At 33.8% G+C, this 22,805-nt stretch overlaps 4 protein-coding genes across 4 annotated transcripts; 1 reads left to right on the forward strand and 3 right to left on the reverse strand.

The window, feature by feature from the left end:
• Positions 1 to 810: 810 nt before the first annotated feature.
• On the reverse strand, positions 811 to 1,870 carry LOC140828202 (uncharacterized). Its single transcript, XM_073191182.1, has 3 exons — positions 1,711 to 1,870; positions 1,295 to 1,621; positions 811 to 1,182 (listed from the first exon to the last, which is right to left on the reverse strand). Exons 1-3 carry the CDS (start codon positions 1,781 to 1,783, stop codon positions 1,040 to 1,042), a joined length of 543 nt encoding a protein of 180 aa, XP_073047283.1. The 5' UTR covers positions 1,784 to 1,870; the 3' UTR covers positions 811 to 1,039.
• Positions 1,871 to 4,159: 2,289 nt separating this feature from the next.
• LOC140828203 (uncharacterized) lies at positions 4,160 to 7,802 on the reverse strand. Its single transcript, XM_073191183.1, has 7 exons — positions 7,459 to 7,802; positions 7,110 to 7,371; positions 5,616 to 5,801; positions 4,860 to 5,523; positions 4,699 to 4,772; positions 4,547 to 4,609; positions 4,160 to 4,459 (listed from the first exon to the last, which is right to left on the reverse strand). The coding sequence occupies exons 1-7, from the start codon at positions 7,639 to 7,641 to the stop codon at positions 4,422 to 4,424; spliced, it is 1,470 nt and encodes a 489-aa protein (XP_073047284.1). The 5' UTR covers positions 7,642 to 7,802; the 3' UTR covers positions 4,160 to 4,421.
• An 866-nt stretch (positions 7,803 to 8,668) lies between these two features.
• On the forward strand, positions 8,669 to 9,588 carry LOC140828204 (heme-binding-like protein At3g10130, chloroplastic). Its single transcript, XM_073191185.1, has one exon. It carries the CDS (start codon positions 8,831 to 8,833, stop codon positions 9,431 to 9,433), a length of 603 nt encoding a protein of 200 aa, XP_073047286.1. The 5' UTR covers positions 8,669 to 8,830; the 3' UTR covers positions 9,434 to 9,588.
• Positions 9,589 to 12,471: 2,883 nt separating this feature from the next.
• LOC140826199 (O-fucosyltransferase 19-like) lies at positions 12,472 to 16,111 on the reverse strand. Its single transcript, XM_073188382.1, has 8 exons — positions 15,355 to 16,111; positions 14,742 to 14,823; positions 14,591 to 14,661; positions 14,414 to 14,502; positions 14,195 to 14,327; positions 13,895 to 14,127; positions 13,314 to 13,790; positions 12,472 to 13,203 (listed from the first exon to the last, which is right to left on the reverse strand). The coding sequence occupies exons 1-8, from the start codon at positions 15,877 to 15,879 to the stop codon at positions 12,981 to 12,983; spliced, it is 1,833 nt and encodes a 610-aa protein (XP_073044483.1). The 5' UTR covers positions 15,880 to 16,111; the 3' UTR covers positions 12,472 to 12,980.
• Positions 16,112 to 22,805: the final 6,694 nt, after the last annotated feature.

The following is a 22,805-nucleotide window of genomic DNA, read 5'->3' on the forward strand; positions in this document are numbered from 1 at the left end:
CTATATTCCAACCACTAGATTGCAACGACTATAAATATAATGTGATAATAAAAACAAAAAATAGTCCTCATGGCTTATACTTAAGATAGTCATGAACTATCTAAGATAATCTCATTTCGGATAAACATTTCTTGTAGTTTACATTGACTATTTTCGAGAAGAATTATATTAATTGAAATGTGAATTACAATAATCTAAAATTAAATTAAATGAAATATATATTAATTGAAAATTAAATATTATTTCTTATACTAAACTTTTGACATAGACGTTCATGGAAGTTAAATTGATCATGTGTCATTTGCAAAATATACTTCAAAAGGATTGTATATATATTTCTTCAGCTGAATTTTCGGTAAGACGATTTTTGAAGTGATTTATGATGTAGAATAATGTGTTTGGATGAATGCAATAATTTTTTATTGGTGAGGAGTATTATAAATAAAAATTTGATTTTTTAACAATTAATTTATATATATATATATATATATATATATATATATATATATATATATATATATATATATATATATATATATATATATATATATATATATATATATTGAGCCGTTCCATTTTTTCCATATTTTATTGAAAAAAAAAAAAAGAGGGAAAGTGAAAGGGAGGGCAACGGGTCAGAGGCCAACCCTATCGCCCAACCCCTCCCGCTCTCGCACGCGCCCTTCTGCAAAGTAAAAAAAAAAAAAATCTATAGCTTGACACCTAAAAATACATAATATTGTTGGTGTTGGTTTGAACATCAAATGTCGGCGTTCTAATTACAAAAGATTCTTTCTATTAACCTTAATATATTCAAAGAAGTTATTCATTTATTAATATCGAATTTGAATGATAGTATCACAAAAAGAACTTGAACCAAAACCTAATCCAAAGCAAAGAATCCGAACACTTCCTTCCGACATCCATACAATATATATATACTATAAATAAGATCCTCATTTCTCGTTTTTACAGTAAAATAATATAAAGAATCTCGACTCTTGAGCCTCAAAACTCCATTGGAAATCCTTCAAATCATTTAGTACATAGCCGGAGCAGGCGCCTGAGCAAGGTCGTCCGCAATCGGGCCGGGGGCGGCATCGCCACTGCTGCTCAAAAGCTCAAACATAGCGCGGTGGGGGCTGGACCTCTGCTTTTCACAAAGAGCTGGCAGATAGACTCCTGAAAAATATTTAACATATAAATAATTTATCATATATGCAATTTGTTAACCTTTTGTAGAGATTTATATAAATCGTTTGATGAAATATCGATTTTTGTTAAATTTTAGTACCTTCAGCGGCGGCGAGGTTGAAATAGAGGTCAACAATATTCGGGCAGTTCTGGTAGCAAGCTGGCGAGCAGAGGTTGGCGGCGAATTCCGGGGAGAAGAAAGCATCGGAGGAAATTCCTACGAACTCACGGTCGACACCACACGCACTCACGCACTCATCGCTCTCTATGTATCCAGCCAACCTCTCCACAACCACCTCCGATGTCTTGCACGTGTAGTCGAGGTTCCCTTCTTCATTCCTGTAGTTTTCCAGCAGGCATCTCTTCCCCGACGATGCGATCGCGAAGGAACAAAGATTCTTAGGCAAATTCTCACACGTAACCTCGGCTGTAACGAACAAAATTACAATCATAAATCAAGATTCATAAAACAAACTGATAAAAGAATCATTAGTTGTTAACATATATTGAGCGTACCTAAGGTTTCTTGGAAGAAGAGAGAGCCGAGGAAGAAGAGAATCATGGGCACTTTCATGGTGGAAGAAGCCATTGTTGGATTTCTTGGTTTTTGTTTTCTTTGCTTTTTGATATTTGGGATGGGTGTGTTGTAGACGTTTAATGTGGAATGAGAGATTTGTGTTTATATAGGGAGATGGAGAGAGAGGGATTACGGGGAATACATATGATATTTTGTCATTTCTTCGATAATAAACAAATAATAAAAATCAAACGTAGAAAATATTTTTAACCAAATTTTATGCAGAACAGAACGATTTAATACATTTTGTATCTCCTTTTAAACGTCATATTTTCTATTTACATTGTTAAAATTTAAAATAATAATAATAATAAAATACGCTTTGACTATTCATCTCTAAAAAATCAATAGTGCTTTGGTTCCATGCATGTCAAATTTGACGAGTTCTAGTCTCTAAAATGTAGGGTGGCGCTTGTCTGTCGAGGAGTGGAACCCACGCGTAAAGTTGTATTAATTATTTTAAGTAATAATGTTTTTTCCTATTTTGAAAATATAATCATTTTATTGTTGGAGTTGACTCCTCATTTTTTTAGAGACGTGTTGGGATGTCTTCACGTTTTGAAGTTTCACACACATATGGAAGCTTCTACATAATTATTTCGACAAGGTCGTAATTAATTAATATATTTAACACGTTCTTGATTTTGTTTCCTCGTACTATGGATATTACATCACACGGTGCGTGCATGTATATAAAATATGAAACGAACGACTAACATATAATATATATAGAATGAAACATGGAAGTTGAAATAACCCATATAATTACCAAGTAAAAGGGTATATTTTGATATTTACTACTTCATTTAATATTCCAGACCGTTGTAAATAATCGTTATACCAATATAAAATTGATCAGAGCAAATATAAATCAGCATTGTAAATTATGGTTATACCAATATAAAATTGATCAGAGCAAATATAAATTAGTTAATATGTGTGAATTAAAAAAATTTCAAATCTAAAAATAATTTGATTTTTTGGGTGTGGGTTAATTAGGAGTCATCTTAAAGACACAATTTTCATGGAAAATATAAGCATTCTTCATGGAGTTTCTATTTGATAATCAATAAAATGTTGACCAAATGTATCGTTCCATGCCAAATTTTCATCTCCACCCAGAACTTATTGACCAATTTATTCGTTCCAAATATAAACAGTCAATATAGAACACTAAAATTTTGAAACATTCAAGATAAAATTTATTACTTAGAATTACTGTGGAATTTTAAATCTTGTAACATAACTTATTTCTAAAATATCACTTTTCTTATTGGTCGAGCTGCCACCGCCATTATCAGTAATCAATTTTTTAAATATAAAACTGGTGGCAAAATCAATTACGCATATATTATATATCAATTTTTTAAATATAAAACTGGTGGCAAAATCAATTACGCATATATTATATAAAAATATATATATTTATAGAAAATTAAAAAGAGAGGAATAAGATTGTCTAATCAAACTGATCGAGTCATTTCACGATATTCTCAAGTTGTTTCAAGAAATATTTGATTTGCAGCGAAATTATCGAATTTTAATCGAACTCAAACATGTTCGGAGTTTTTCTCTAATCTAACTTGAACACAAATTTCATTGTGCAATAATTAATGAGATTTTATATTTTATTAAAATAATATCTTTTGAACCTTTAATTTCGAGTAGCATGTTAATATTTTTACATATTTTTTAGTCGAACTCAAACTTGAGCTTGATTCTAATCGAACTCGAACAAAAAAAAAAAGAATTTTCGAGTTTCAGTTGAACTTAAACTCGAATATATGATGACTATAAGTAAGAGTGGACTTTGACTTGAAAATGAAGATGGTTAAGCCAAATAATGAGTTCCATGTAATTTTAATAGATTTAGCCTGTTGGTGGAATTTAAAAACACAAACCTTTAATTTAATTTCGTAGGTAGATGTTGTAGTCAAATTTGACGACAAAATTTCATACTTTGTGACGAGACATCGGATTCGAAATTTAATAGTAATGACCCCAGCTTCCCAGTTCCCACTAAACAAGTTATATTTTGCAAAACATCTTATTTTTAACCTGTGGCTCTACAATCTATATATGGTATATTAGGCAGCAGTTTTGTGAAGATTGGGTAATCCTCATTATATGTAGCAATTAGCATGCAGATACCCTTAATCCATAACATAAGGGTATCGGCATGCAAGCAAAGCCAATATTGCATATGTATTGGGCCTTAATATGAATTACAACTTTTAAAACTGAGCCAATATTTTTTGGCCCAATTGCTTCAGAAAATTACATTGTCAGACATCCGAAAAAATATATATATTTTCAGCTTCTCCTCCAACTTTTACATTTCTCTCCAAGAAACATTTTCGAAGACCAAAGGTCTGTCACGCAAACGATAAATAGGAAAGAAGTTTCACTAAAAGTGTCAAGAAATGAATCCAAATAGTTCCATCAGTCATTAAGAAAATATAGAAAAGTAATTTTATGAGATCCAACATGGTTATGAATGAAGAACATGTAGCCAAATAAATCTATTACCTTTACAAACTGCTGTTAAAAGTCAATCAGCTAAGCACAATCTAGACTTGAGTATCTATACTTTTGGCCGTCTTTATGCGATCATATCCTCTGTTAGCTACGCGATCAATTAACATAATCTCTAATTTTCAAGATTCAGAGAGCTTATATGGCATTTTACTGCAACAAATCAACAAATCTCCGTCAAATCAAAGCCAGGCATGTTAGAGGAGTTAAAAGAACCAAGTAACTGGGATAGAAAATTACCAGGACTCACGATCCTGATACATTTAGTGACAGCATGCAGGGATGCCACAGAATCTGAACCAGCTAATATACAAGAAAATATAGCCACTTCAGTTCCGTAGGACAACTTAAGACTGCATCAAAATATACAACACTCGAGTTCTTAAGCTTACCCACTAAATTGACTTCTTTATGTGATGTTATTTGCTGAGCATCCATGTTAACATTCTCAGGTGTATAAGTGGACCTGAAATGAATGTGCAGCAATATAAGGTTAAGGCATAAAAGTTTATTCTCAACTAAAAGGTATTTGTAGAGAAGCCAAAATAGATACCCTGATTGAGAATCAGGAGATGAATCCGTTACTTGCTGCGAAGATAAACCAAGTCCTTCACTTTCAAAGTCACAGCCAGCGAGAAACTCAGAAAAATTGAAGTCTAAACCTAAAGCTTCCAAATTTGAAAAATCCATGTCAAGAAAATTTGCATCTAAGTCGGATTCAGATGTTGAAGTACCCTCTGGAGTTTGGTGCTCAGGAATCATTGGTAATTCCGGCACGCCAAAATCCAGCTTGCCTTTTACATGGTCCTTCATGCTAAACTTCTTGACGCTTGTATTAACAGGTGAACAAGTTGTGATGCAATGGTTTTTCTCTATTGAATAATAGCCAATTTGTTTTGTGGGGGTAACTCGAATTGTCTCTGAAGAGATTATTGTGCAGTTATTTGAAATGATTTGTTGAGTAGAGACTTCAGTGGAAGCAGCAGCTGAGCAAATGTCCGATGAAGAAACAAGTTTGTCGGGTTGAGAAGAAGCTCGTGGAGGTGTTTTAGGGACAGTGGAATTCACTGGAGGGGATTGAACTTGCTCATTGAACAAACATTTGACAACATTAGATCCTTGAATCAGAGATCCATTATGAGCATTTTCAACAACATGTGACACAGAATTTATCAAAGACCTATCTTGATTGTGTTCGGCATTACACCCTTCTGCACCTGGGATGACATATACGATAAGAAAAATATAAAGTAAGCACCAAAAAAGATAACTGTAAGCAGAAAGGTGACCTTTTCTTTGAACAATTTACCTTTTGGTTCTGTGCATCTGCGAGATCTCTTAATATTTGTCGAAACATTTGAAACATCTTTTGGTCCTTGCCTTTTTGCATTTACATTGCTGATCGATGGAGTTGAAAATTTTGAGGGATCTGGCTGGCTGTTTGAGGACCTGGACGTAGACATGATCGCAGGACTATGGTACATGGGATGGCAGCCTGAAGAACATAATAACTAAGTTCATTAAACAACAATTTACAGTTTTCTGGAGATATTTATATAAGATGGAAGCATTTCACAGAGAACAGTGAAATACAAACAGATTTTGGTTGCTGCAGAAGTTATGCAAATATGAATTAATGTATATGCATGTGTACACGCTAGATTCCATCTTTCCCCCATGAGATTTCTATCAGTTCATCGTTGATGAGTGCTATAATATCGGAAGAGGGTAATGTGTGCATCTCTTGACCAAGACCTCCACAGGGTTGCTAATAGTTCAACAATTACTGGTGAAGTAAATTATTATGGCTTTGGGGCTAAATAAATCAAATGACAACTTTAAGGACACCATAGTTCCATTTAAAGAATATTCACTCCGTGAGTGGATCATTGTCAAATTCCCTCTGTAGTATAACTGCATATATGTTTCGGATCCATCGACATATCGAGATTATCACAATTCGAACTGGGAGGCCTTAAGAAGGGAAGGTATAAACAAAGCTGCTGCAGGCCAAATCTGAGACAATTTTATGATTCACATTTCTCATGTGCAGATGCGCTATTTAAGTACAAGGCATAACTGTTAAAGTGCGCATAGATCACGCAACTTGAGTTAATTGATCGATGATCGTGGGGAACGAAGTTGAACAGAGAAAGCTTCTCAGCTTAGAAGTGAGAGAAAATTTCTATTCGAGAGAGCAGAGGTGGCTTAATTATAGGCAGTCCAACACATAACGGTGAAACTCGGGCTCTGATACCATGTTAAAGTGCACATAGATCACGCAACTTGAGTTAATTGATCGATGATCGTGGGGAACGAAGATGAACAGAGAAAGCTTCTCAGCTTATAAGTGAGAGAAAATTTCTATTCGAGAGAATTTTTTTGTCACATGGTGGGTCTATTTATACATGTAAAAGAAGTGAATGAAGTCAAATAACTAGTCAACAATGTAGTCTAACAACTAATGAACCAACAGTATGCTAATCTCAGATTACAGTGTGTAACAATAACCACTCAGGGCAATCAGGGTCTGCCCCCGCAAATAAAATATATTTGATGCATCAGATCAATACAACCGGTCCTTAATCCTACAAATAAGACTAAAGCACGCCATTCATCATTGTAATTTCGCCACCCACAAACTAGATGACAAGAAAGATGATTCCGTAGTTCAAGCTTATCAAGCTATCTAATTTCACACGAACATAAGTTTAGAAGAAAGAAAATGGAGAACCCAACAAAAATCTACTGATATTACCACAAGTAAACATAGCAAAGTTAAGCTATTGCCGATAATGGGTACCTGCAGAAGCCACAACAGAGACCTCAGCTTGAGATACCACCACCCGCGATGCAACAGCAGGTGGCTGCGGCAACGGAGGAGGCAGCGTAACAACACTAGAATTGTACGCATTCATGACATCCTGCATGCCTTTAAGCAGATTCTGAACCCGCAACTTCTCCTGCTCCAGACGGCACCGTTCTTGATTTACAGATAGTTTCTGCTCCTTCAACGTAATATACTCGTCCAAAATCGCCCCCAAACTCAGCAAGGTCTTCGGAGCCTTCAACATTGGAAGCAAATAGATAAACAAACAAGACCCATTACAGATTTTGACATGAAATCACAGAAAATCAAAACTAATGATTACTTCTTGAACGGGAGACTTGGAGATGAGATGGGATGCCTCGGAGCGGAAACTGGAGCGGGTCTGGTTATAGCTGTTGTCGCAAAGGTAACGATCAACGATGAATGCGATTTGAACTGGGGTCACCTTTCCTTTACCCACGGCGTCTGGTTTCTTCGATTTGCTTTGTTTGCCCATTTTACCCATTTCTTTACAGAGGAAGATTCAGAATGAATAGCGTACGGGGGAACTGAACAACAAATAACCTAAGAGTGGGGGAGGATTTCAAAATTTTGGAGGGTTCAATGAAGAAGATAGCATGGACTTGGAGGGACTGTTGATTTGTTTTTGAGCGGTTAAATTTTGGAGTAATTTTATGGTTTCCCTCCAACTGTAGGGTCAATTTGCACATTGCACCCGAAGAATAGACACGTATTCATTTGCCCCCATAAAAAGGGAAAACTAAAAGTTTTACCCCCTGCAAAAGAACAACTTTATTAATTGCACCTCGTGTTCAATTTGGCGCGAGTGTGATTATATCCATTAGCTCAGGTGGCACCATAAATGTCGGAAGGTTCGACCCAGGATCAAAGATTGAGATTCATATTATGGGAAATAAAAAAATTAAAAAAAAAATTGGACCAGAAAAAATTCTGACCTTTGGATGTACCCCTACAGACACTGCTTGCAGGGGTAGGGTGAAATAATCCATAAATGTCATTAGTTGGCATTGGTTCATGTTCGAGCCTTTTCCACCTTACAAATAATTAAAAAATACATATGATTACATGGTTTACATGTATATTTATATGCATAATGATTTGTTTCGAAGATCCATAGAACTTTCTAAACGACCAGACATGATTGAATTTGAAATTGAGTGTTATTGCTCACCGATTATTCTTAAATTTTATTTATAATATCACTTACCAACTGTGGCAACTATATTGCTTTCAAGATGTATGATTTATCTTTTTTAGAATAGTTGCTAAAATCTCTCAAAACACTGGACATGTTTGTGGCCAAATCGTGAAACCGTTGGTCCTTCCTTCTAGTTCTCGAGCATTTTAGTTTCGATTTCGAAAAACAGTTCCGGTTTTGAACCATAGTCCGGTCTATTTATATCTACTATTTAATTTATATTAAATACATATTTTTTAAATTCTAAAATAAAAATTTATTAATTAATATAAAAAATAAAAATAAAAAATACTTTTGTCGCGGTGGAATGGGCAAAATCGTGGCAGAAAGAGTTCCACCCACCTCCCCATTTTTCTCACCATTCGTTTGGCAAATCCCATTTAAATTTTTGTAAGAATTCTTCTTCTTCCCCAAGTAATCATTCCCTATATATTCTTGATCTAACCATTAGGCAGGATCAAGAATCACAGTCACCATGGGGATGATGTTAGGAAAAATCTCAGTTGAAACTCCGAAATTCGAAGTAACCCACTCGACTAAAGACTACGAAATCCGCAAATACGGATCCGCCGTCGTAGCGGAGGTCACATACGATCCGACCCAGTTCAATTCCAACAAGGATGGCGGATTCATGATACTCGCCAACTACATAGGCGCGCTGGGCAATCCCCAGAACTCGAAGCCCGAGAAGATAGCGATGACAGCTCCGGTGATCACGAAGACGGGATCCTCGGAGAAGATAGACATGACGGCGCCGGTGGTTACACAGAGTAAGGGCGGGGGAGAATCGGTGACGATGCAGTTCATACTGCCGTCGAAGTATTCCAAGGCGGAGGACGCGCCGCGGCCGGTGGATGAGAGAGTTGTGGTGAGGGAGGAGGGGGAGAAGAAGTACGCGGTGGTGAGGTTCAGCGGGGTGGCGGGTGAGAAAGTGGTGGCGGAGAAGGTGGAGAAGTTGAAGGCGTGCTTGGAGAGAGATGGATTTAAGGTGACGGGGGATTTTGTTCTGGCGCGGTACAATCCGCCGTGGACGCTGCCCCCGTTGAGGACCAACGAGGTCATGATTCCGGTGGAGTAAACTTTAGAGAATGATTCGTAGAACTTTAAGTTTTTCTTTCGTTTTTGTAATAAGTGAACTGAAAATTGACAATTTAGATGATAAATCGAGCGATTGTATTTGGATGCCCAAATTGATCTTGAATGAATAGATTTCAGAAATAATTTGAACTTGGATTTGAAACGATGTATTTATTTTACTATTACATTCACCAAAATTAATATTTGTAACCAATGTGATAAAATTGAGTTGGGCTTCAATGTCGACATATAGGCTATAGCCCTAGGGATAAGCCCAGCCCTAGGGATAAGTCAAATTGAGTCACTCAGGTCTCCCACCTCAACCTTTTTCCTTTAATTTAAACATATCTCCCGGAGCATCGATACAGATCGGGGATATGTATATATAATGTGTGTGTGCGCGTAATCTGCAGATGCTAAACAAGTAGAGGTAACTAATAGAAGCTCAAAGGAGAGACTACTTGTAGTGGGAAGAGTTTAAGATAGCTATCAAGAGTTAACGGGCAGTAGCAGGTCAAAGTCCTTATATATATAATAGTCCATTGCTCTATGTAGATGGGATCTGAGAAAGTTTTCATTCTGTAAACGCTCTTGTAAACTTTTAAATGTGGATCAATAAAATCGTGCTCCGAGCTTCCACAGTGGACGTAGGCAATTTCTATTGCCGAATGCTTTGTGTTCTTGAGTCCTTAATCAGATATATCTTCTTGCTGTGTTGAATGTGCTGTTGGATAATCCATAGTTCTTGATTAATCTTGATAACAATTGATCTGGGAATTATGGCACTACAACACCAAACCTGTTTAGATTACATAGGTTATCAAATACTAATACAACCATAATTGCTTAATATAAATAGCAAGGACAGATTACAATTTTGGTAATGTATGTGTGTATCTTTAGATTTGGGTTATCTATTTTGTCAAAATTGCATTACGGTCATATAATTTTTCAACTTTTGTCAATTTCAGTAACTGTTTGTTATCTTATTTGTTTTACACCAAGAATGTTGATGTGACATTACACACATCAGTACCATTTGACGTCACACTAGTTGTCTTAATATCAAGTTTATCAGGAGTAGGCTCAAACGGTTTAAGAAGGCCTTCCGTAGATCTTCGAGATCGACCGCTAGGCATGTCATGCATTGTTTATTCTATTTGGACTGCTAGCAACAAAAAGTTGTTCGACAACATAGACACCGGTACATATAATTTATTTCACAAAGATAAACACGTATTATTTCATTCTTTGTATTTGTTGTTTTGTTTCCACATGACACTGCATATACAATGAAAGTTACAAAATATATTTGAAATTACAAAATTATCTCTGTATTTTATTTGAAAAACTATTTCAAAAATATATTTAGGATATTTTTGCTATTTCAAATGCATTTTGTAACCTAATGTATAGTCCATATTGTATATATAACATGACTCTATTTACCATGATGACATAGTTGGATAACTAATAGGCTTGTAGCACATATTTGTATTGTGTTGGTGTATTTTGTAAAATTTTATTTACGTATTAAAAAAACTTGCAAAAGGAGTTGGTTTTCACAAAACTTATTATTTTCAGTCACAAATCTTAAAGAAAATATAAGGGGACGAATCTTACAATTTCTTATTATATTAGCTAGATTACGTCTAATGTTAGAGTTCTATTGATTCAAAACCATTCTTTCAAAAATCTTGAACATGCGACGTAGTCTGGTACACCGTGCAACGCCACTATCAACGCTTCGTCTCTTAAAAAGTGTTTAAGATATTTTTAAGCTTGGATTCTAGTTGAGTGAAAGTGTTTTGGGATTTCTGTAAAAACCTGTTCGGCTTCAATTTCTGTAACTTTTTACATAAAGCTATAAATGATTTAAAGTTACAATTTGACATATGAATCCTTAAAAAAAAAAAAAAAAGAATTGATCATATTCTATAATTACTCTCAATTTTTAAAACTATTTTTGGAGATTTTTTAAAATGTTAAATTTAATTTATATATGAATTTAAAATTCATATAATTCAAAATCATATTTTGTTAGAAACATTTTATATTTTACTAATCATTTTTATAATTTAAATTTCCAGATTTTTTTATTTATACATAATTGGTGTATTTATATAAAAAAAAATCATTTGCTATTTTATTTTTATTAAATCTTATATAAATTTTCAACAATTTTGATACAAAATATTCAAATTATAATAATAATTATATAAATATATTGTTGATGATATGAGTATCAAAATTTAGATAATTAAAAAATGTAAATGTTATGTAAGTTAAAGATATTGTTGCAATTTTAAAAAAAAAAAACTGAGAAGAACTTTTCTCCAAACATTCAAATTTTAGCTTGTATTAGCTTTTGGATTTTATTTTCAAACATTTCCGACTCATTTACTTTAAAAAAATACCTAGAAGAATATAGCTAAACACACCTTTATTTTACTGGATTACACGTTTAGTGTCAAAACTCAATTGATTCTAGAGCCTTCCTTGTACACAAAATCTTGGGCATGCATGTATTTTGGTCCGCATTTAATTCAGAAATTAAGGCACCGTGTTAGGCTTTACTCATACGTTACCTTGTTTGCATCCGTCAGTTTCTATATTTCTGCCCACATTAATTTCTCAGCATTCCCTTTCACATCACACACAGCCTGCAAAACGTGCAACTCCACCAAATGGACAAGTCGATTCAATTTCAATAATTTTCAATCAGTATCAATTATTAAACTACGATGTCTTGCGACTTTGTCGAGATTTATTTTTTTAGTAAACGGTCCCTCGGACTTCAGAATGAGCCATTACTCCATACTCAATGCCCGATGCCGTTTTAGCGATGATATTTCTTCCCTTGCCCTTCACGACTCATGGTTGATGTCAGGCAAAAACATTTAATGTTCAGCATCTGACTGTAACAAACTCTTACAATTTCACCAGAATTCACTACCAAAAGTGGAATCTCAGAAGAATCGCAAGAGATTTCCCCAAACTAACGTCGAGAAGTCGAATGATTCAGCATCAAACATACACATTATAGATGATGGACAATCTTATAAAAATCTTGCTATATAGTTGTAACAACATCAGTAGAAAGAGCGTAGCTCGACTCGGTCTTTGCATTTCATTTACAGCCTGACAGCAGATAAGCTTTATTAGTCTTGGTGTAGGATATATGACCCAAAAAATATATAGTATCTACTCTTTTGTATCAAGATTTGGAACTTGAATGTATGCATTATCTGGAATTCAATTCAATCACTTCCCCAGCTCTTCGCCTCTGATATCTTTTGAACGAGTGTACGCCGTAACCGGCAGCCTTTCTGCATAAAAACGTGTTTCACCGGTCCCTCTACGACCCCGACTCTTGCTAATGTTCCCCAGTGTGGTTAAGATCCAGTTTCTTGCAATACCCCGTGTCCGGCTGAGGCTGTATGTATTGCTATACGCATAGAATTATGTATACTGTTATCTAATATTTTCACACGCTGACTAAAAGACAAGACTTCCTGTCTTTGTGAAGCAACTCGTATATCGGGTCTTTAATCAAGTTTCTGACGTTTAATTTGCTCCTGGGATCTATTACATACACAACCAGGGAACGGATTCGCGTAGAAGTTCTCCTCTAGTCTAGGTAATTCTCCTGTGTTTCTAAGGTACGGTGCTCCAACTCTGTTGGAGTGTAATTTCTTGACCTTTGATTCAAAATCCTTCCAAGATATTGAGCCCTTGTCCAACGAGTCTATCAGTCTAACAAAATTCAACCTGAAATGGATCAGAATGCCAGAAACTTAGTTTCCAATCCACAGACCAAGATGAATTTGGACATGTTATTTTATGAATGATTAAAAAACCAATGAAAAAATATCAATAACCTGTCGGGATTTATCGTCCTCCTAAATCCTTCAAATCGTCTATGCCCCTGCACAGCTTTTGCCATATTTCCATCGTACGTGTAAACAAAAACATCACTTTCCAATGCTATGATATAGTCCAAGGCAGCAAGGCGATTCTGATAACGACTAAAGGGTAGCAACTCTTCTGCTGTTGCCAGTGTAGAGTGGAAGAAAACGTTGGGGTACTCTGCTTGAAACGCATCCATGCTATTGTCACCGTATATTTCTCCAGCCACGATGTATATCCTTGTTGTACTGGAGTATCCCATTGCCTTGAGAAATATAGCTGCCTCTCTTGGAGACATGGGGCAGCCCCCTTGAAGTCTCTTTTCTTCGCTGTCGATTTCTTTCTCTTTCCAATGCTTAACGCTGTATCTCATAACACGAAGTTCCTCGGCCTCAGAACGAGTCAAATTGTTGCTACAACCAGTGAATGCTAGCATGTCTTTCTCATACCTAACCAGACAAAAAAATATGTGAATGCGAAGTAATTGTCGAAGAAATCAACTGTGTGCAATCTTGCAGGCACAAACCGATAGGAAATCACGTGATGCTATTACCTCAAGTGAAGAGCAATGAATGGTTCTTCTTCGTCTCTCAATCTATTAACCAATTTCTTTCCGAGCGCCTCAATCTCAGGTGTGTAGCGAAGGGCCTCATAGTTTGCACGACACCTTAGCCTCTGGATGGAGGAGGAGAGGCCATTATTCGCGAGTCGTGAGTCCGTATGACTAAACTTAATCACCTTTTGTTTCTTTAGCAATGGAAGAATCTCTCTTCTGTAGTAATGAGCCTGCGCACGAGTTGACTAACGTTAGCTAGCTAGAACCAACACGCGATTATTGAACTAGTTGCTCTACCTTAGACCAAGAAACCGGTGCTTTAACCAAGGGCTTCACTCCTGCGAATCGTGATGGCAACTTCTCAGCTATATCGATATCATCTGCTAAAACTTTGATGAAATGCCTCCAATCAAAAACATCTTTGAAGCCACTGTAAAATATACCAGAATCTCAGACAAGATTAACATTTATAAAAAGAAATAACCGAAAATTTTCACCACAAGATTATAGTAGTACCTAGGATCGGTCCAAAAGCTCTCATGATCAAGGGAAGGAAGCACGAGTGTAGCATTCATAATCTTTGCCACAGCAACCATATCACATATCTGGGATCAAAACAACATTCTTACGGGTACATTCAGAAACACAACATAACGAAATCAAACAGATAAAAGATAGTAATATTGAACTTACACCAGTTCTCATTTGATTCAATCCTCCATTGGCATGAACCAAAATATAGCCAGTCGTCGCCTGTCCCGTCTCTGGAACGATTTTGAACACAAATTTATCAGATGAAAAAAATGGTTTGCTGCATTTCTTTTACTAAATTATAAGGCGAAACCTGACAAACTTGAACGATTTCTTCGCCTAGAAATACATTGGTAAAAGTCATCACTGTTGGGTTTCATCCAAATTTCTTGGATCTGTCAAAGATGAATCTTTCCGTAAGCACTGTATTCAGTAAGAAACAAGATCAAAAGTTTTATAAAAACATTCAAGTAAATGCACTGCTAAAGTGGTGAAAAAGGAGCCCACAATCAAGATTCCCGTTGGAAAATGTAAAATTTATCATGTCCTTTTTAACGTTGTTGGTATGAAATAGCACAACGGTCGTCAACTAATCAAGGAGCTTGGACTTTAAAATATTAATATTTATAGAAATTCAAATTTCTTCATACAAACTGGAAAATTATGAAAATTTCATCGCTGAAAATGGTCGCCGGCCCTTTACTCGTCGTGGGTTTATAAAAAGAAAAAAGAAAAGGATAATAAATAAAAGGAAACTATTTTTATGCATATATATATATGTGTATGTATATATATATAAATATATTGTGCCAGCTTTATGGCATCAACTCCATGGAAAAACCTTCAAAATTCACATCAAAATAAATAAACATAAAAATTATATATTAAAAAATCAATCTTTTGCATTAAATATGCTTTCTTCTCACCGGAGATTCTTTCATCTTCCGTTTCAAGCCAACATTACTGGAACCGAAAGACTTTGAATAAAAATACTCTCCTTTAACATTAGACGAAAAATCGTTCACGAAATTCAGCCCGACGAAATCCCCGGCAGCGTGCGCGGCCGTACTGCCACAGCCGGAAAACAGACAAAACTTCAGAAACGCCGACACCATCACCATCATCAAGAGCAGCACAAGAATCATAAGCCTCGCACGTTTCCAAGACGTCAGAGAATTCAGAACTCTCCACCAACATAAAACAAATTCCTCAACGCACAGAACCCAATTATCAGGCATCCTTTTACGCATCAGAAGGTACCTCACCGCCCGATGATGATGGCCGACATTGCAATTAAACAAAGCTTCAGAATCTAAATCACTTTTCGAATACTCCAACGCAATCTGCACCGCATGAGCAGACTTATCCTTTTCTTGATCATTCGTGTACTCAGCAACACGGCGCCGTTGGTGGGTGCCGCCGGCATTGACGGTGTCTCCACCGTCCGGCATTTCCCTGGAGGAAAAAACAAACAACACAAACGGAACGAAGTTCAGTCAAGAAAAACAGACGCGAAATTGTGAGCCGATGCTTCGTTTCGATGTGCAAATTTGTGTCGTTTTTAGTACGGTGGCGGAGAAATAACACAAGTCTTGTTGTGAATATATGTAGAGGGGACGTAATCTAAGGGCGAAGGAGACAACTCGGATACAGAAGATTCATGTGATTGGGCATCTCGCCTTGTCATTTGGAGTCTGACTGCTTCGTCATATATATAGTCTCCAATCACAAGTGTGTGATTTGGAGACATTTTAAAACTTTTTTCAACATTTTTAATTTTCTTAAATAAATTTAATTATATAAAACTTTACTATGTTATCATTAATCGTGTCAACTTTTATGTCTATCAATTCTAAACTTTATCATATTCAATAAATAAACATCATTATATCGATAGACACAAATATTAATACGATTGATAAACAACATATATTAATATTTAACTCTATCTTGTAATATTAAGTTATTAACTCAAATGGGTCGGGGCATTTATTTGATTTCGTGTATTTTAAATACTTTAATTAATTGCATAAGTATACAGGTGGAAGTCAAAGGATTGGTAAATGTATTTTTGGAGAAAAAATGAAAGAAATTTAATTTTTTTTGACCCCTCGTCTCCAAATGGTTGGTTTTATTTTTAGTGTATTTAAGGCATATTTCGAATATATATATACACTTTTATCATCATCATCAGCATCATTTATATTGAGAATTCGTTACATACTCGATTTTATTATTTCAATGTGATCTTTTCATGATAAAATCGCAATGTCAATTTGTTTTTTCTTAGTCGTATGATAATTTTTAGTCTTAATTTAGACTATATTCTTATATTATGTACTAATACGTTATTAATTGTAGAAGTAGTGAAGGTTGAGATAGAGTTTATGGTTAAGATAGAAGATATGAGATGAATAAAAATATTTTTTTGTGCAAAGTCAAAACGAATAAAATGTAATGTATAATTTTAAATTTTGAGTTTAAATAATGTTTTTGCTGGATATAATATTTAATAGAATTATTATGAGTATATATAATATGTACCAACTCTATAAAATAATACATTAAATTAATATTTGAAGCGGAAATCTGAAATTCTTTCATAACAAGAATTGCCGACGCGACCGGCGATATATTATATATAGGAAATCTTATATTTTTTAAAAATAGATATTAAATTGGAAAATTTAATAATAGATGGTAATAAGTTTTTAGTGATATTTTTTAAAAATATATTAAACTATCTCATCTCTTAAATTTGATTATTTGGATTAATTCAGAAGAAAATTTCATTTTCTGCTGTTTTGGTCTTCTCTGTCATTTTTTAAAGAATATTACCATTTGCAAAAAAAATACGTAATACCATGCATAGGCCAATCCATAAAAACTAAACAGGTCATATAAATAAATTAATAGGTCTTTTATAAAATGTCTAGTAGATTTTTCTTCATTGAAACATAACATTATTGCTTATATTTACAATAAAAAATAATATTTTCATGAGTGATCTAAATAAAATATTCGCTTAACAAAATTGACTCGTGAGATTGTCTCACACAAGTTTTTGTTTAAATAAATATATTGTCTATAGGATAATATTTTAAAAATTGAACAGGTTATATATAATAACAAACTGGTTAAATTTGTTCATAAGGATTTTATATCATTGGAGGTAAAGATTTAAAAAATCATATAAAATATGTACATTTTTAGATCGTGATTTTACATGCCTTCAGATTTCATTTGCCCCACCAAGCTCGGTCTTCTCTTTGTTTTCGTTTTATTATTCTTTGGTCGGCTGCCACCTTTTTCTTTTAAAAATTTATGCAAGAATTTTTTGGAAATAGGACAACATGGTTTTTTTTCCGGAGATGAACTTTAGAAAGTTTCAAAAAAAATTCTAGAATATTTTATACACAAAAACTTTAATGAGCCGGTTTTGCGAGTCAATTTTAAGAGACAGATATCTTATCATGAAAAATTATTATTTTTTATGTCAAAAATATTACCTATTATTATAAAAATGAGTATGACTTATCCGTCTCACATATTAAGATCAGTGAGACCGTCTTACAAAAAACTTACTAGATTGATTGTGCACAATTTTTTGATGAACAACTATTTGATGATTTGGCGCTAATAGGTGATCACAATCCAAACGTTTCATTTTAGTTAGAAGTGCTCATATATATGTGATATTACATATGTTAACATGACATCGACATTGATGTTATATCGAAAAAATACTAAAATTACAACAATAATAATAAACATAGAACAAAAACTAAATTTTGATAAAATAAATCAATAAAACCTTTAAGTTATGAACATATATGATCAAGAAAAATGATGTTATTTTTTCATTGTTATAAAATAATATTCTTCTTTTATGTATCTGGAAGTTATTATTATAAAAAGTTAAAAAAACACTTTCTTCAAGAAATTCAAATTTTGTTTTTGATTTATTTGAGTGGGATCAACCATCCTACAACTCAATATCGACCACGATGGCCTCCTCGTCTCCATAAAAAAGTAGTTGAAGGGTAAAAGTTATAGATAATTTTATGAAAAATTTATATTATATTATATTATTAAGCTTAAAACTTTTAAGCAAGCATTTTGGTTACGATGATATGTCGAAGGATGTGATGATAAATTGAAATATAAGTAATAAAATAATTATTTTTAATTTCAATAATTATAAAATTTGAGCCAAACTCGAAATAATCAAACCTGATATAATACAAATATATTGAATTTCATCTTTATGGAATAACGGAGTTTAATTTATAGACTCAAAATTCTTTAGGAGTAGATCTCTTGTGAGACGGTCTCACGAATTTTTATCTGTGAGACGGGTCAACCATATCGATATTGACAATAAAAAGTAATACTCTTAGTATAAAAAGTAGGCAAAAACTTGTGTGAGACGGTCTCACGAGTCGTATTTGTGAGACGGATATCTTATTTGGGTCACCCATGAAAAAATATTACTTTTTATGCTAAAACGTATTACTTTTTATTGTGATGGATAGGGTTGACCCGTCTCACAGATTATGATCCGTGAGACGGTCTCACATGAGACTCACTCTAAAAAGTAATACTTGTTCATAAATGACCAAATAAGATATTCATCTCACAAAATACGACTCGTGAACCGTCTCACATAAATTGTTGCTACTTTTTTTACGGTGAAAGCAATATAAATATCAACCATTGATTTCATACAAAAAATGGGCGGCCTTTATATTTGAATTAGTGTGTGATAATCTGCCGGATGAGAGAACTCACTTACAAACAAACAAACAAATAAAAATAGTCGTCACATAGTACACATCTCAAAATAATTTTTTATAGTTCTAATAATTTTTCATCACATTCCTCCACCTAAAATATAATTTCGAGATTCTTGTTTATAGATTAGTCTATCTATTTCATAAATTTTAAAATAATGATAAAAAAATATTTTCAAAAACTCGTTACTAGTGTTGAATATTCTAGCATAGTTTGAATTTTTTTTAAATAAGTTGCTTAAATTTTACTTCAAAGACATTTTATATTCTAAAAACAATTCATATTTATTACCATAAATTAAGTAATAAAAAAATTATTGAATATTTTATATAAGTTTTGAACCAATACCATTATTATTTATATTGATAAGGCCGATGTTAATCTTTATATGTTCATACGAAATTTGTTATTGACAAATTTGATATTTCGAAAAATCGAAAATTCACGACTCTTAAATAGAATTCTATTGTATTTTAATTGTATGCTTACTTTGAATATATTTATGCACTACGTTTATATATGTACTATCAAAGAAATTTTGCTCACTAATGAAAATATATCCTGACTAAGCTCTCATTATTTATAAAGACGGTGATCTCCATGAACCGGATCTTCTCACGTTTGCTTCCCTCCCGGTTCCACATTATAATTTATTTATTAATTTTATAGCATTTTAATTCTTTCTTCTTGTCTAATGTCTACATTGCATAATATATTAAGGTTGAAATTCTTAGAATAACTATTTTTGTTTGCAAATTTAGTCCATATATTTTTGTCGAAATTAGGTTTTAGTTATGTATGATCTCCGTTTTGGCATTTTTAGTAATTTTGTTCATTGGAAATCGAGTACAATGTAAAAAACTTTTATTATTTTTACACTGTTTTTTTTTTAACATGAAACTTTTATTATTAACATAATGAAATATTAAATATTAAGTCATGATTTATTTTGAAATTTTTTGGGACATCAAAGAAAGTTGTTAGACTAATTTATTGGTATGGGTACCGAAGCATCTTTACTTCGGCAACGTGCTCAAAGTTATGTAGATGGTGACTGTACTTTAAGACATAAGTCATAACGAAGCAATAATCACGAAACATGATATCACCGTTATGGGAAAAATTATCTTCATCTTCATGTATAAAAAATTTAATAATTCAATTATCATTGTATTACTATATTTAAAAGCATAAAAAAATAAATTTATATCACACACGCATACACGTGTCCCGAGAACGTATTTTACAAACAATATAATGTTATATATCTCTATACATTTTATATGGACAACGGATTTACAAATTATTGTGTTAATATAAGAATGTACATCGAAGAATAACGTTTGATGTTCTACGATCATAAAAAAAATATATATATAATGTGCTATATATGCATATTCGACATTAATTGATTCCAAAATTGGTTAGTACCACGTCTCACGCCAACGAGGGCTAGGTGGAAAGTGCAATTAGGAGATATATAGACTCGTCATATTCTAAAAATAATATTCTAAACTATTAGCTTTTTGTGAATATTTTGAAAATAAAATTCTAACATACATTCGTGAGCGTCGTTACTTACAATGTAATATAATTAGAAAAAAAAGTTCGATTTTTTTTTAAGGATAATAATCAAAATGATGATCTAAAATTGTTTATTCTGTATTATGAACATGTACATGTTCAAAGATTTTCTTGTGAAAGTTGATGGTTCGGTTTTTTCTGCTGCTGAATTTTATGTATTTTATAAAATTAAATATTTATCATTTGTATTAAATTGTTTCATTGATAAATATTGAATCACGAAGCTAAACTATTCATAAGGTAATCTCAAAGTTAAATTCTCATTTGCAAATATATTCAAGTATAAATTAATATTTATTGCATATATTTACGATCAAGTTAATAAAATCCAATGATGGAGTAAACCGAACAAAGATTAGTTTCCTCTTATTTTATTTAATCATTTTTATTTCATTGCATGATAATTAGTTTAAGGATTTAATTTTAAAGAAAATCCCCATTATTTCAGTTCTATTGTTTTTAAATTTTAAGCATAGTAAATCCACACCTCCTCTTGTAAATGATCCCCACGCACGCTACTATATATCAATTAATTTTATTAAGTAGGATTAATTTGGGCGTGACACGGATACTTGCCACCAAATTTGGGACCGCCACTGGGGAGGCAATTAAATTTTTTGTGCTATTTTTTAAATTCTTCTTTTTCCAGTACTTTTTTGTTTGCTCATGCACGCAGGTGAATCTCAAGGAGAAGAAGAATGTCATTACGATCCTAAGAGGATTTTTCATAAAAGGAAGAAGGAATTTAAAAAGATGCCATGCTTTTGAAAACTTGTGTTTGCATATACATTGGATTGAGAAGCACATCTTCATTGATGTTTGGCATTGTAGAAGAGTTGGCATTCTGCTGTATGTTTATCTTCGCTAAGATATCGTTTTGGGGTATTAATATTGCTGGCCTGTTACACAGGTTGGGCATATACTGGAAGCTTGAACTCCTTCTTCATGCCAAAAGTATTCAAAATGCAATAGCCAGGTACTGAAATTGTATAGATAGTTCAAAAGATTGAGAACAGGTATAGTTTTGTTAAATTGTTACTAAGTTGTCTCTCAGCAAGACTTTCCTCGAAATCACAACTGAACTATGATCGGACATTCTAAACTGTTGATATTTATTCCTGATACAAAAGATTAACCAGAAGAAATTACATATCCTCTTTTTACAATCAAGAACAATAAAACTATAAAATAGCATCTCTGGTTGATCAAAAAGATTATAGAAGTTGTCTAACAAGCACAACGATACCAGACAAAACAGAAAAGTCGAATTGGAAAACATTAGACTGCTGAAGATGTTGTTTGAGATATTCAAATTTGAGAGGAAAAGCAAGAAGAAAACAAAGAATATGGCTTGTAAGAATTTGTCCATCACAATGTGCTAGAGGTTGGTGGCAATCTTCTCCCAAGATACTACTACAACTCTTGAATAATGATCACCCAAATATTAAAGTTCTATCACAATCATCAAACAATGCCAAGGAAATGAAAAAACATCAGAAAAATCGAAGGGACACGAAGCTGGATGCACCCGCTCGCACGCTGCCGAGCGCTCTCGTCAGCGCTCCGCAGCCCCTGCCGAGCGCGCTCGGCAGGCGCGCCGCTCAACGCGCACATGCGCGCTGGCCCTCGCGCAGGTGCGCGCCTGCTAGTCGCGGACCCACGCGCGGGTGCGCGCCAGCTACTGTTCATGCCGAGTTTTTTTTTCCTTCCCGATTTTCGTCCCTTACATGTTCCGACTACTCGTTTTAAGTTCGTTCAACATTTGATGAACTTGTTTCGAGTTTAATTCAGAATCACCGAACTTAATATTCGTTCATTAAGTCTCGTTCTTCGTTTCGAATTTTTCCAATCAAACGTATTGATTTACTTGCTTAATTTTCATTCATTAAGCATCAAATTTTCCAACAGAAGATACTATACTCCCTTGGATCAATCCTACTCCTCAGCCTCATTCTCAGCAATATTGAGGTACCTCAATTCACGCACACTCTGATCTTTG

The sequence above is a fragment of the Primulina eburnea genome, chromosome 3, assembly GCF_022965805.1.
Source record: "Primulina eburnea isolate SZY01 chromosome 3, ASM2296580v1, whole genome shotgun sequence".
Classification (NCBI taxonomy): domain Eukaryota; kingdom Viridiplantae; phylum Streptophyta; class Magnoliopsida; order Lamiales; family Gesneriaceae; genus Primulina; species Primulina eburnea.